Source organism: Eubalaena glacialis, chromosome 3, assembly GCF_028564815.1.
Source record: "Eubalaena glacialis isolate mEubGla1 chromosome 3, mEubGla1.1.hap2.+ XY, whole genome shotgun sequence".
Classification (NCBI taxonomy): domain Eukaryota; kingdom Metazoa; phylum Chordata; class Mammalia; order Artiodactyla; family Balaenidae; genus Eubalaena; species Eubalaena glacialis.
In genome coordinates, this window is record NC_083718.1 from 151,971,146 (window position 1) to 151,987,041 (window position 15,896).

The following is a 15,896-nucleotide window of genomic DNA, read 5'->3' on the forward strand; positions in this document are numbered from 1 at the left end:
AAACCATTTCCACTAAGATCAGGAACAAGACAAGGTTGCCCACTCTCACCACTATTATTCAACATAGTTTTGGAAGTGTTAGCCACAGCAATCAGAGAAGAAAAAGAAATAAAAGGAATCCAAATCGGAAAAGAAGAAGTAAAGCTGTCACTGTTTGCAGATGACATGATAGTATACATAGAGAATCCTAAAGATGCTACCAGAAAACTACTAGAGCTAATCAATGAATTTGGGAAAGTAGCAGGATACAAAATTAATGCACAGAAATCTCTTGCATTTCTATACACTAATGACGAAAAATCTGAAAGTGAAATTAAGAAAACACTCCCGTTTACCATTGCAACAAAAAGAATAAAATATCTAGGAATAAACCTACCTAAGGAGACAAAAGACCTGTATGCAGAAAATTATAAGACAATGATGAAAGAAATTAAAGATGATACAAATAGATGGAGAGATATACCATGTTCTTGGATTGGAAGAATCAACATTGTGAAAATGACTCTACTACCCAAAGCAATCTACAGATTCAATGCAATCCCTATCAAACTACCACTGGCATTTTTCACAGAACTAGAACAAAAAATTTCACAATTTGTATGGAAACACAAAAGACCCTGAATAGCCAAAGCAATCTTGAGAACGAAAAATGGAGCTGGAGGAATCAGGCTCCCTGACTTCAGACTATATTACAAAGCTACAGTAATCAAGACAGTTTGGTACTGGCACAAAAACAGAAATATAGATCAATGGAACAGGATAGAAAGCCCAGAGATAAACCCACGCACATATGGTCACCTTATCTTTGATAAAGGAGGCAAGCATATACAGTGGAGAAAAGACAGCCTCTTCAATAAGTGGTGCTGGGAAAATTGGACAGATACATGTAAAAGTATGAAATTAGAACACTCCCTGACACCATACACAAAAATAAACTCAAAATGGATTAAAGACCTAAGTGTAAGGCCAGACACTATCCAACTCTTAGAGGAAAACATAGGCAGAACACTCTATGACATAAATCACAGCAAGATTCTTTTTGACCCAGCTCCTAGAGAAATGGAAATAAAAACACAAATAAACAAATGGGACCTAATGAAACTTAAAAGCTTTTGCACAGCAAAGGAAACCATAAACAAGACCAAAAGACAACCCTCAGAATGGGAGAAAATATTTGCAAAGGAAGCAACTGACAAAGGATTAATCTCCAAGATTTACAAGCAGCTCATGCAGCTCAATAACAAAAAAATGAACAACCCAATCCAAAAATGGTCAGAAGACCTAAACAGACATTTCTCCAAAGAAGATATACAGATTGCCAACAGACACATGAAAGAATGCTCAACATCATTAATCATTAGAGAAATGCAAATCAAAACTACAATGAGATATCATCTCACACTGGTCAGATTGGCCATCATCAAAAAATCTAGAAACAATAAATGCTGGAGAGGGTGTGGAGGAAAGGGAACACTCTTGCACTGTTGGTGGGAATGTAAATTGATACAGCCACTATGGAGAACAGTATGGAGGTTCCTTAAAAAACTACAAATAGAACTACCATACGACCCAGCAATCCCACTACTGGGCATATACCCAGAGAAAACCATAATTCAAAAAGAGTCATGTACCAAAATGTTCATTGCAGCTCTATTTACAATAGCCAGGACATGGAAGCAACCTAAGTGTCCATCATCGGATGAATGGATAAAGAAGATGTGGCACATATATACAATGGAATATTACTCAGCCATAAAAAGAAATGAAATGGAGGTATTTGTAATGAGGTGGATGGAGTTAGAGTCTGTCATACAGAGTGAAGTAAGTCAGAAAGAGAAAAACAAATACAGTATGCTAACACATATATATGGAATCTAAGGGAAAAAAAAAAAAAAGGCCATGAAGAACCTAGTGGCAAGACGGGAATAAAGACACAGACCTACTAGAGAATGGACTTGAGGATATGGGGAGGGGGAGGGGTGAGATGTGACAGGGTGAGAGAGTGTCATGGACATATATACACTACCAAATGTAAAATAGATAGCTAGTGGGAAGCAGCCGCATAGCACAGGGAGATCAGCTCGGTGTTTTGTGACCACCTAGAGGGGTGGGATGGGGAGGGTGGGAGGGAGGGAGATGCAAGAGGGAAGAGATATGGGAACATATGTATATGTATAACTGATTCACTTTGTTATAAAGCAGAAACTAACACACCATTGTAAAGCAATTATACTTCAATAAAGATGTTTAAAAAAAAAAAAAAAGAATATAGAGAAAGAATATTATCGAGTTCTTTACAAAAGCCAGATAATCTCATGTTGCCTGAGACTCCCATAACTATTATAGTAGAAAAGTATCCATTTAAAAAATACATATAACACTTCATTTACCCTTGTCATTTAAATGATTCATTAAAGGAACTGCTTGTTTTATAAGCAAGCCACATAAATATGGAAGTGTTAAAGGGGAGGTCAGTTTAACATAAATAATTGAAATCAGAGAAGGTAGAGGTGCCCTTGCTCTAGGGGCCTGGGTCTCCTCTCCTTTAAACAGGCAAACAATACAGCTTCTGGAAGTCCAAAGAAGATGTCTCCTTAGTAACTGCAGAGGAGAGAATTCCATACTGCAGCCTTCACCTGCATCTAGCAGCTATTACTTGAAACACATTAAAGTATTCAACTTCATTCAAGTAAAGAGTTCCAGAGTGTGGGCATTATCTGCTTTCATTTATAAGCAGCATTATATATTTAACCTAAAAATAAAGGCCATGGGCTTTCATAATAAGATTTTAAATGTTTTATGAAATTAAATGTAGTGGAAAATTTCAGGAGGACATCATTAGTTTATAGCAGTCTGAGTAAAGAATATGACCAAACATAATAAATACTTTTAAGAATGCTTTTTCCTAAAAGCATTAGAGATATCACGAGTGAGTACACTGGTTTGTCTTTATTATATATAAGCTGGATCTTTCATTTCTATGTGCCAATTTCTTAAACAAGACAATGAAATAAAATAACTTTAATATACTATCCTAGTATAGAAGGACAATAGCTGTCAGAACATCTTGTATAACATATCTGGTCACTGTTAGACTTCATAACCAAAACATTTGTAAGCTATAAATTTACTATTTCTTTATCTTGGTATGCCTAGCATCTATCACAGTGCATTGTCACTTGTAGTTCAAAGAAAGTGCAAATATTCTCAATTTTTAAGTTTCTTGGACTGCTTTAAACATAAAATAGAGGTTACTCTGGAGAGGCAAAATAGCAAAAACATTAGTAACAAAGCTAACAGGCACTCCTAATAGATGAGAGGTTCATTAGGACAGGATCATTAAAATTGACTTTTATTTGCTGGTTTAGAGTTTTCAAAGCAAGATGAAATGAGAATGATCATCTAGTACCTTACCCTTTCTACCGGTGAACCATAGCATGCAATGCCGAAACATAGCAGTGGCAGATGGCATTTGGTGTTATGAACTATAAAAAGGATAACAGCAGAGAAATGATGGCTGGCAGACAAGACGCAGAAATGCAGATGAAATGAATGCAAACTTGTAGTTCTTGAAGCAAAGCAAAACCTTTAAGCCAAAGGCTGCTACTAGCTTCAATTTAATTTATATTTTGAGTTTTACATGGATAAACACTGCAGCCTTCACAATCAGTCTTTGGACTTTTCATGCAGAAGCAGAGCCACACTCCTCGATAAAGAAGACCAGCAACCTTCTGCGAACACAAGCCAGCAGCAGCAGCCCATTACTCTCTCCCTTCACTGATTTTCATCGTTTCAATTTTTAATTTTCAATTGCAGCCAGATCCACAGTCGTTTCAAATAGATCTGTATCCACTGCAGATACGATTAAATCCCTGCCTAACCTGCAGTACCACTTCATCCAGAACGTTCCTGTGCACTCGTTCATGCAGGATCAGTTGCAAAATCATTCAAGTCACCCAGCAAACAACCCAAAAGAGAAGGAAAGAAGCAGCTGGGACTATGAAGAGAAAGAATCTTTTCTTTCAGCTCACCCTGGAAATGGAAGGTTTTCTGATCAACAGTGATTGTGAAGGTGCTGTCGTCCTCATCGTCTATACCAATCACAGCTCCCTGTGAAACAAAGAGCAAAATCCCAATAAGGCAAACAATGACATCAGCAATATTCACTACTGCTACAGCCCTGTAATGCTCAATGCACCGACGACACTGGAAGCAGGCTAGACACAGAAAAGGGGAATCTGAGACTCTAGCTTTGCTAAAGGAGGACGAACTAAACGAGCGGATGGCAGGGTACTGTAGTACTCTGCAAGGGTACTTTCTACCCTTGCTTAAGGGGCATGGATATGGTGGAGGGGGAGGGGATAAACATAGAAGCTGAGTCTAGAATGTGTTTAAGAGACAGCCACTAATCCTTTCGGAGCTTTAGATTGCTCTCTAAAATGGGAGTCACCGGGTTGTTCTGAGGCTCAAAGAACACAAGTGCTCTTCATCAGGCTGCTTCTGTGTTATATTTGTTAGTTCAGAAATGCCAGGCGACACTTGCTTCAAAACACTGTCCCAGTGGCTTCTTCAAGGTATGCTCTCAGAACCACCTGTCCATGGCTCTGCTACTGCACTTCCACATTATACTGTGATTATCTATGTCTGCCTTCTCCCACTGAACTGCTACAAGATCTTGGAAGTCAAGGACTACTTTATTTATTTTGATACAGGGCACTCAAGTACACACTCAGTATATGTTTTCTAAATAAAAGCATGAACAACTCTCCAAAAGAGGGGGGGCAAAGTAGGCCTGCGTTTATAAGTTGTTTGTTTCAGGAAGGTGGATAGAGTGGGTTTTAAACTTTTTTTTTTGGTATTCAACTATATGCAGCATATTAAGACAACAGGAATTAGGAAAGCAACATGAAGCTATGCAAAATAGGGAGTCTACTGGTCAGTGTCCTTAAGAAATAAGTGTCTTAAGTATTCCAGAGAGAATAGCTAGAGAACATGGCACAGGTATAATGCTCCAGGTTGGTGACAAAAGAAGCAGCATGCCACAGACAAAACTAGGACCTTGTAAATGGGGATTGAAAGGATTTAAGGGGCCAAGATACCTAATCCCATGAAAAAAAAGGCTACTCCTATCCCAGGAGGATTAGGTAATAGAGGCAAACATTTACAGGTTACCACCCCCCCCTTCCAAAAGTTCGTTTTATGTCACTTTGCTTTTGTGAAAGACCTGCATTAGAATAGACAGTCTCCAACTTACAATGGTTTGACTTACGATTTTTCAACTTTACAATAGTGTGAAAGTGATACACATTCAGCAGAAACCGTACTCTGAATTTTGAATTTTGATCTTTTCCTGGGCTAGCGATATGTGGTGATACTCTCTCATGATGCTGGGCAGCAGCTCCCCATCAGCCACGTGATCACAAGGCGGAACAAGATACACCGACAACCATTCTGTACCTAATCAACCATTTTGTTTTTCAGTACAGTATTCAATAAATTACATGAGCTATTCAACACTTTATTATAAAACAGGCTTTGAATGAGATGATTTAGCCCAACTGTACGCTCACATAAGTGTTCTGAGCACGTTTAAGATATGTGAGCCTAAGCTATGGTGCTCAGTAGGCTAGGTGTATTAAATGCATTTTTGACTTATGATATGTTCAATTTACAATAGGTTTATTGGTATGTAACCCCACTGTAAGTCTGTACCTGTTTTCACTTACCAAAAGCAATCTGGAAATTTTCCAGAAAACAGGCAAAAAGCGAAAATCGCATTCAGCATTTGCTTTGCCCTGAGCCATTACAGAGGCAGTGTTCACGCCAAATAGCAAGAGTAGAACCGCCAAGCTCCCTCCCCAGGAACTACACTCAGCATCTCAGCATCAAGCTGCCACAGCTGTGAACTGTGTCTGTGAGCATCTGGGCTTTACCTCTATTTATTTTGCGTATCTGTTAGGAAGCTGCATCCTAAGGTAATTGCTTTTTCACTTTACCCATTTCGCCTTACAAAAGGTTTCATAAGAACACTCTTCTTTCAGATAGGAGGGGAAACGTGTATTTATTTCTTCTCAGAGGCTGTCTGGATGAACCCCAACTCTATCCAAATCCCATCAACTTGAATTACCTTAGTTATTCCTCTGTATCATATTGGGTAGGGATTTTTATCCCCATTTTCACATATGGAAAGTGTATCCAGAGTATAATGACTTACCCAAGGTCATACAGAGTTAATGCCAAAACCAGACCATTGGCATGGTACCTACTTATTCCATGACAGCAAATAAAGACACACCTTAGTGGGTAAGCACGTGTGGGAGCAACTCATTCTGGTTAACTTAATTTCATGGTTAATGGAGCTAACCTTCTAACTTGGGATGTATCAATTATTTGTTGAGTCATAACTAAATACAGCATATGTGCCAGATACAGCCTTGAAATATATAACAATAATGCCTCCAGTAGAGGACATAAAACACGTAAAGAGGTGAGTATACATAATATAAGGCAAAAAATGATCTCTACATGGATGAACTTTGAAAACATGCTAAATAAAAGAAGCTAGTCAAAAAGGACCACATGCTGTATGATTCCATTTATACGAAATGCCCAGAATAGGCAAATTCATACAGACCAAGAGTAGGTTAGTGGTTGCCTAGGGCTGAGGGGCTGGAGAAGGAGGTGGGGTAGAATGAGGAATGACTGCTAATGGGTATGAGTTTCTTTATAGGGTGATGAAAAAATTCTAAAATCGATTGTAGTGATGGTTGCACAACTCTGTGAATACACTAAAAACATTGAATTGCATACTTTAAATGGGTGAATTGTATGGTATGTGAATTATATCTCAAAAAAACTGTTATATAATTCATCACAATTCCAAACTCGGGTTCTTTCTTTTTGGTCCCTTAACATAAATTCACCAGTTTAGACCTAGTCAACTCAGATAGAAACCTCTCAGTTCTAATACTTGTTCTCCTTTATTCCACCACCACAAGTTGTGATCATTCCACTTCTGAACTATAATCTCAAATTCGCCAACTCTTCTCCCCTCTATGAATTGCTACTGCCCTATTTCAGGTTTTCATCACTTCTTGCTTGATGAAGCAATCTGTCTCTTTAAGTCTGGCTACCTTTAGTCCACAGTCCTTGCTATTGCCAGAGTAATATTTATAGAGCACAGACTCTTACAGGAGGCCCAGATACTTAAAACTTTCCTTGGTTCTCTATGAACTATTAGATAAAGTCAACATTTCTTCATAATGCCATTCAAGATTGTTCAAAATCTGGCCCAACCAACCTTTCCACTGTCATCACCCAGCCACTTCCTCCTCACCCCACAGAGATCCTATATGTACTCAGCCTCAACATTTCTTCCATACACTGAAAGAAAACACCAAGAAATTTCACATTTTCATGTCCTTCCTCAAGTTCAATCCCCCACTACTTGTTAAACAAAAGCAAAACCCCACATCTCCCCCTAGCTACCACCTCCTATCTTATTGCTTTCACAGAGGAGCTTACTGAAAATTGCCCACACCACACCTTAACCTTTCATCTACTCCCGGCAATCGCTTCCTTCCCCACCAAGCACCAAGCTTCACAGGTCTTCAATGACCACTTTACTACTCTAGAGTTTTGTCATAGAGCACCACTCTGAAGCATTGCTGCTGCCCCTGACCACTTCCTTCTTAAAATTCTCTCCTTCAATGGCTCTTTATTACCTAAGCTGTGCTTCAGAAACATTTCTACCTAAGTATCTTTGACAACCTATATGGGAAAAAGCATTCTTTCCTGGTCCATTACACTTTTCCCCTCCTCTATCCAAATGCTTCTTTGAAGACTTTGGAACCTACCTAACAACCTCACACTCCAATCCAGTCTTGCCATTACCCTAAGCATTCTTCAATGTACAGAGGCACAATTCATCTGACACTCTGGCCTCTCAGTTTCTTGATTCATTCAACTCAAATAAACTTCATTGCCATTCTCCTTCATTCACTCATTCTCATGGCAATTCCCTAGACCTGGATATCATATCATATCCAATATGACAGCCATTAGTCACATGTGGGTATTTAAATTTTTATTATAATTAAGTAAAATTTTAAGTAAGTGCCTCAGTCATATTTCAAATACTCAATAGTCACATGTGGCTAGAGACTATGGAACTACACAGTGCAGACACAGAACATTTTAATGATTGCAGTAAATTCTACTAGACACCATTGCCCTAGACCTTGTCATCACAGAGAACTAAACCAGAGTAAAAAGTTAACACTGCCAGTTATTGAACTGGCAGTAATGAACCAGCCACTATGATAAGCATTTTACATACATCATTTGAAAACAACTTTATACTGAAAGGTAACATATACACAAATCATAACTGTACAAGCTCAATGAAGAAACGCTCTCCTTGTACCCTGCCCTAATCATTAGCCTTGTCCTCCATCCCAAAGGTAAACAGTATCTCTAGTTCTAACATAAAAATTAGTTTTGTCTGTCTCTGAACTCCATACGAATGGACTCATATAACATATTTTCTTCTGTGTCTGACTTCTTTCACTCAACATAATGTTTCTGAAATTCATCAAATATGTTGCATATAGCAATGGTTTGTTCATTTTTATTGCTATATATAGTACTCCTTTGTATGAATATCCACAATTTATCAGTTTCACTGCAGATGGACATTAATGTTGTTTCCAGTTTTAGGTTATTAGAATCATGCTGCTATGACATTCTTATTCACCTTTTGTTATATATATGCTTATATTTCTATTAGACACAGTCTAGGAGTGAATTTGCTAGGTCATATGGTATGCACATGCCAATTTTAATAGACACTGTCAAACAGTTCTCAAAAGTAGTTGTGCCAATTATACTCCAACCAATGGTGTATGAAAGTTTCAACTATTCCACACCTTCACTAACACTTTTTTACTTTAGTCATTCTGGCAGGTGAGTGCTAGTAACTTATAGTGGTCCCAATTATATTTCCCTGATAACTAATGAAGTTCAGTATCTTTTCATGCTTGCGACCATGTGACTATCCTCTCGTGAAACAGTTCAAGTTTCTTACCTATTGAATAGACTGGATTATCATTTTCTAATTATCTGTAGGAGTTTTTTATATATCCTAGACATGAACCCTTCAGGGGTTATGTATTAGGCAAATATCTTCTCCCTCCCTGTTGCCGGCCTTTGTACTCTCATAATAATGTCTGCTCATGAAGAGTTAACTTTGATGTAGTAAAATGTATTGGTTTTACACCTTATGATTGTGCTTTCTGTATCTTCTTTAAGAATTCTTTCCCAATCCCAAGGCCATGAAAATATTCTCCTATGTTACCTTCTAGAAACCTTTACATTTGGGTATCAGGTGGAGTAAGTCCTCCAACATTTTTCTCTTGGCCTTTCTAAATTATAAATCAACATCAACACCATGGTCATAGCTAGTTCTCCCTAGAATGGCAGGTGAGAAAAAGTTGCCATCTCTACGGGGGTCTCTTTGTTGACTGAGAAGAACGGGATCAAAAGTGGGTATTCCTGGAGCAGAAGCAGAAGAACTACAATCCTGCAGCCTGTGGAACAAAAACCACATTCACAGAAACATAGACAAGATGAAAAGGCAGAGGGCTATGTACCAGATGAAGGAACAAGATAAAACCCCAGAAAAACAACTAAATGAAATGGAGATAGGCAATCTTCCAGAAAAAGAATTGAGAATAATGATAGTGAAGATGATCCAGAACCTCGGAAAAAGCATGGAGACAAAGATCGAGAAGATGCAAGAAATGTTTAACAAAGATCTAGAAGAATTAAAGAACAAATAAAGATGAACAATACAATAACTGAAATGAAAAATACACTAGGAGGAATCAACAGCAGAATAACTGAGGCAGAAGAACGGAAAGTGACCTGGAAGACAGAATGGTGGAATTCACTGCTGCGAAACAGAATAAAGAAAAAAGAATGAAAAGAAATGAAGACAGCCTAAGAGACCTCTGGGACAACATTAAACACAACAACATTCACATTATAGGGGTCCCAGAAGGAGAAGACAGAGAGAAAGGACCTGAGAAAATATTTGAAGATATTACAGTTGAAAACTTCCCTAACATGGGTAAGGAGATAGCCACACAAGTCCAGGAAGCACAGCGAGTCCCACACAGGATAAACCCAAGGAGAAACACGCCAAGAAACATAGTAATTAAATTGGCAAAAATTAAAGACAAAGAAAAATTATTGAAAGCAGCAAGGGAAAAATGACAAATAATATACAAGGGAACTCCCATAAGGTTAACAGCTGATTTCTCAGCAGAAACTCTACAAGCCAGAAGGGAGTGGCATGATATACTTAAAATGATGAAAGGAAAGAACTTACAACCAAGATTACTCTACCCGGCAAGCATCTCATTCAGATTCGATGGAGAAATCAAAAGCTTTACAGACAAGCAAAAGCTAAGAGAATTCAGCGCCACCAAACCAGCTCTAAAACAAATGCTAAAGGAACTTCTCTAAGTGGGAAACACAAGAGAAGAAAAGGACCTACAAAAACAAACCCAAAACAATTAAGAAAATGGTCATAGGAACATACATATCGATAATTACCTTAAACATGAATAGATTAAATGCTCCAACCAAAAGACACAGGCTTGCTGAATGGATACAAAAGCAAGACCCATATATATGCTGTCTACAAGAGACCCACTTCAGACCTAGGGACACATACAGACTGAAACTGAGGGGATGGAAAAAGATATTCCATGCAAATGGAAATCCAAAGAAAACTGGAGTGGCAATACTCATATCAGATAAAATAGACTTTAAAATAAAGAATGTTACAAGAGACAAGGAAGGACACTATGTAATGATCAATGGATCAATCCAAGAAGAAGATGTAACAATTATAAATATTTATGCACCCAACATAGGAGCACCTCAATACATAAGGCGACTGCTAACAGCTCTAAAAGAAGAAATCGACAGTAACACAATAATAGTGGGGGATTTTAACACCTCGCTAACACCAATGGACAGAGCATCCAAACAGAAAATTAATAAGGAAAACTTTATTAGTAAGGAAGCTTTAAATGACACAATAGACCACATAGATTTAATTGATATTTATAGGACATTCCATCCAAAAACAGCAGATTATACCTTCTTCTCAAGTGCACATGGAACATTCTCCAGGATAGATCACATCGTGGGTCACAAATCAAGCCTCAGTAAATTTAAGAAAATTGAAATCATATCAAGCATCTTTTCTGACCATGATGCTATGAGATTAGCAATTAACTACAGGGAACAAAACGTAAAAAACACAAACACATGGAGGATAAACAATACGTTACTAAATAACCAAGAGATCACTGAAGATATCAAAGAGGAAATCAAAAAATACCTACAAACAAATGACAATGAAAACACCACGATCCAAAACCTATGCGATGCAGCAAAAGCAGTTCTAAGAGGGAAGTTTATAGCTATACAGGCCTACCTCAAGAAACAAGAAAAACCTCAAACAATCTAACCTTACACCTAAAGGAACTAGAGAAAGAAGAACAAACAAAACCCAAAGTTAGCAGAAGGAAAGAAATCATAAAGATAAGAGCAGAAATAAATGAAATAGAAACAAAGAAAACAATAGCAAAGATCAATAAAACTAAAATTTGGTTCCTTGAGAAGATAAACAAAATTGATAAACCATTAGCCAGACTCATCAAGAAAAAGAGGGAGAGGACTCAATAAAATTAGAAATGAAAAAGAAGTTACAACAGATACCGCAGAAATACAAAGCATCCTAAGAGACTACTACAAGCAACTTTATGCCGATAAAATGGACAACCTGGAAGAAATGGACAAATTCTTAGAAAGGTATAACCTTCCGAGACTGAACCAGGAAGAAATAGAAAATATGAACAGACCAATTACAAGTAATGAAATTGAAACTGTGATTAAAAATCTTCCAACAAACAAAAGTCCAGGACCAGATGGCTTCACAGGTGACTTCTATCAAACATTTAGAGAAGAGCTAACACCCATCCTTCTCAAACTCTTCCAAAAAATTGCAGAGGAAGGAACACTCCCAAACTCATTCTATGAGGCCACCATCACCCTGATACAAAAACCAGACAAAGATACTACAAAAATAGAAAATTACAGACCAATATCACTGATGAATATAGATGCAAAAATCCTCAACAAAATACTAGCAAACAGAATCCAACAACACATTAAATGGATCATACACCATGATCAAGTGGGATTTATCCCAGAGATGCAAGGATTCTTCAATATATGCAAATCAATCAATGTGATACACCATATTAACCAATTGAAGAATAAAAACCATATGATCATCTCAATAGATGCAGAAAAAGCTTTTGACAAAATTCAACACCCATTTACGATAAAAACTCTCCAGAAAGTGGGCATAGAGGGAAGCTACTTCAACATAATAAAGGCCATATACGACAAACCCACAGCAAACATAATTCTCAGCGGTGAAAAACTGAAAGCATTTCCTCTAAGATCAGGAACAAGACGAGGATGGCCACTCTCACCACTATTATTCCTCATAGTTTTGGAAGTCCTAGCCACAGCAATCAGAGAAGAAAAAGAAATAAAAGGAATACAAATCGGAAAAGAAGAAGTAAAACTGTCACTGTTTGCAGATGACATGATACTATACATAGAGAATCCTAAAAATGCCACCAGAAAACTGCTAGAGTTAATCAATGAATTTGGTAAAGTTTCAGGATACAAAATTAATGCACAGAAATCTCTTGTGTTCCTATACACTAATGATGAAAAATCTGAAAGAGAAATTATGGAAACACTCCCATTTACCATTGCAACAAAAAGAATAAAATACCTAGGAATAAACCACCTAGGGAGACAAAAGACCTGTATGCAGAAAACTATAAGACACTGGTGAAAGAAATTAAAGATGATACCAACAGATGGAGAGATATACCATGTTCTTGGATTGGAAGAATCAATATTGTGAAAATGACTATACTACCCAAAGCAATCTACAGATTCAATGCAATCCCTATCAAATCACCAATGGTATTTTTTACAGAACTAGAACAAAAAATCTTAAAATATGTATGGAGACACAAAAGACCCCCAATAGCCAAAGCAGTTGAGGGAAAAAAACGGAGCTGGAGGAATCAGACTCCCTGACTTCAGACTATACTACAAAGCTACAGTAATCAAGACAATATGGTACTGGCACAAAAACAGAAATATAGATCAATGGAACAGGATAGAAAGTCCAGAGATAAACCCATGCACCTATGGTCAACTAATCTATGACAAAGGAGGCAAGGATATACAATGGAGAAAAGACAGTCTGTTCAATAAGTGGTGCTGGGAAAACTGGACAGCTACATGTAAAAGAATGAAATTAGAACACTCCCTAACACCATACACAAAAATAAACTCAAAATGGATTCGAGACCTAAATTAAGACCAGACACTATAAAACTCTTAGAGGAAAACATAGGAAGAACACTCTGACATAAATCACAGCAAGATCTTTTTTGATCCACCTCCTAGAGTAATGGAAATAAAAACAAAAATAAACAAATGGGACCTAATGAAACTTAAAGCTTTTGCACAGCAAAGGAAACCATAAACAAGACGAAAAGACCACCCTCAGAATGGGAGAAAATATTTGCAAATGAATCAACGGACAAAGGATTAATCTCCAAAATATATAAAGAGCTCATGCAGCTCAATATTAAAGAAACAAACAATCCAATCCAAAAATGGGCAGAAGACCTAAATAGACATTTCTCCAAAGAAGACATACAGATGGCCAAGAAGCGCGTGAAAAGCTGCTCAACATCACTAATTATTAGAGAAATGCAAATCAAAACTACAATGAGGTATCACCTCACACCAGTTAGAATGGGCATCATCAGAAAATCTACAAACAACAAATGCTGGAGAGGGTGTGGAGAGAAGGGAACCCTCTTGCACTGTTGGTGGCAATGTAAATTGATACAGCCACTATGGAGAACAGTATGGCGCTTCCTTAAAAAACTAAAAATAGAATTAACATATGACCCAGCAATCCCACTACTGGGCATGTACCCAGAGAAAACCATAATTTAAAAAGTCACATGCACCCCAGTGTTCACTGCAGCACTATTTACAATAGCCACGTCATGGAAGCTACCTAAATGCCCATCGACAGATGAATGGATAAAGAAGATGTGGTACATATATACAATGGAATATTACTCAGCCATAAAAAGGAACGAAATTGGGTCATTTGTAGAGACATGGATGCATCTAGAGACTGTCATACAGAGTGAAGTAAGTCAGAAAGAGAAAAGTAAATATCGTATATTAACGCATATATGTGGAACCTAGAAAATGGTACAGATGAACCGGTTTGCAGAGCAGAAATTGAGACAGAAGTAGATAAAAACGTATGGACACCAAGGGGGGATAGAGACAAGGGGTGGGGGTGGGGGTGTGATGAATTGGGAGACTGGGATTGACATGTATACACTGATGTGTATAAAATGGATGACTAATAAGAAAAAAAAATAAATTAAAAAAAGTGGGTATTCTTGGCCCTTTGTAAATTTTAGAGTCAGCAGTGGAACAAGTTACACACACACACACACACACACACACACACACACACACACTTATTAGGATACTGACTGGACTGACTGGGAACAAATTGGGATTGCCAGTTATTTAGGTCCTTTTTAACTTCAGTGTTTATAGTTTTCTGAGTAAAGGTCTTGTCCCCCCTATTGTTAATATTTATTTCTAAGTAATTAATGTTTGATGCTATGGTAAATGTTCTCTATTTTTTAAAAATCATTTTCTAATTACTAGTTGCTGATATATTGAAATACAATTTATTTTTGTATAGTGACCTTGTATCCAGTACCCTTGCTAAATACATTTATCAATTCTAATAGTATCTGCAGATTCTTTTGGATTTTCTGTATGCTTAATTAAAGCTGCTATGAATAATAACCGTTTTATTTCTTCTACTCCAATCCTTATACCTTATATTTATTTTTCTTGCTTTATTCATTCGCTAGGACTGCCTGCTTTAAGACTGACCCTAGAGTAGCTGGAATGTTGAATACAGGGGTAGTAGGGGGCATCCTTGTCTTGCTATTGGTCTCTCTTCCATTGTCCACTGTAGCTATTTAAAATCTTCTCTACCTTCCTTGAACCCTCAACAACATAAGCAGTCATCAGGTAGGAACTCTAAACCTGCTATGCCCTCCCACCTAAAGACTCGCCTGCATCTAATACCCACTCTTGCTTCCTTTCCACTTGTCATAATGGAAAAGGTGCCTATAACCTTTCCTCAGATCTCTTACTGTACCAATTTTCAACTCCTCTCCCTCTCTATTGGCTCTTTCCCAACTTCATTTACATATGCCAAGACTTTACACTCTCTAACAACAACAAAAACAACACCAACAATCCTTCTCGATTATACAACCTCATCTAGCAAATGGCCCACCTCTCTCAGTCCCTTCCAGTCAAGATTATTATTCAGATTTGTCCAGGTCTCCTGCCTAAAATTTATTTTAACCTCCCACTCCTCATAGGATATGTAATCATATCAGTGGCTCTTCTTTACCTTCAAATAATGTGACTGTATAACCTGGTTTACCTGCAACAGTTCCAGATTATTCCTGTTATCCTAGCATAATAATGAATAGAACCCCCTTTATTCTCAGGAGTGTCCTGGTTTAGGGGATACGGTCACTCTATCATGGCCTAGCCCAAAGGCCCTCAGTGATTTGCTCCACGCCTACCTCTCATCTCTCATGAAATTCTATAGTTGGGCAGCTTGAGGTTTACCAATTGCCCCATGCTCTCTTCCACCAAAC

The 15,896-nt window shown here is 37.7% G+C and overlaps 1 protein-coding gene across 1 annotated transcript in view; it reads right to left on the minus strand.

The window, feature by feature from the left end:
* The window catches only part of OSBPL9 (oxysterol binding protein like 9), a 188,978-nt gene that overhangs the window by 129,718 nt on the left and 43,364 nt on the right, over positions 1-15,896 (minus strand). The window contains exon 3 of the mRNA XM_061184231.1: positions 4,032-4,110. Within this exon, the coding sequence (XP_061040214.1) occupies positions 4,032-4,110 (79 nt within the window). The remainder of the gene's footprint in view (positions 1-4,031; positions 4,111-15,896) is intronic.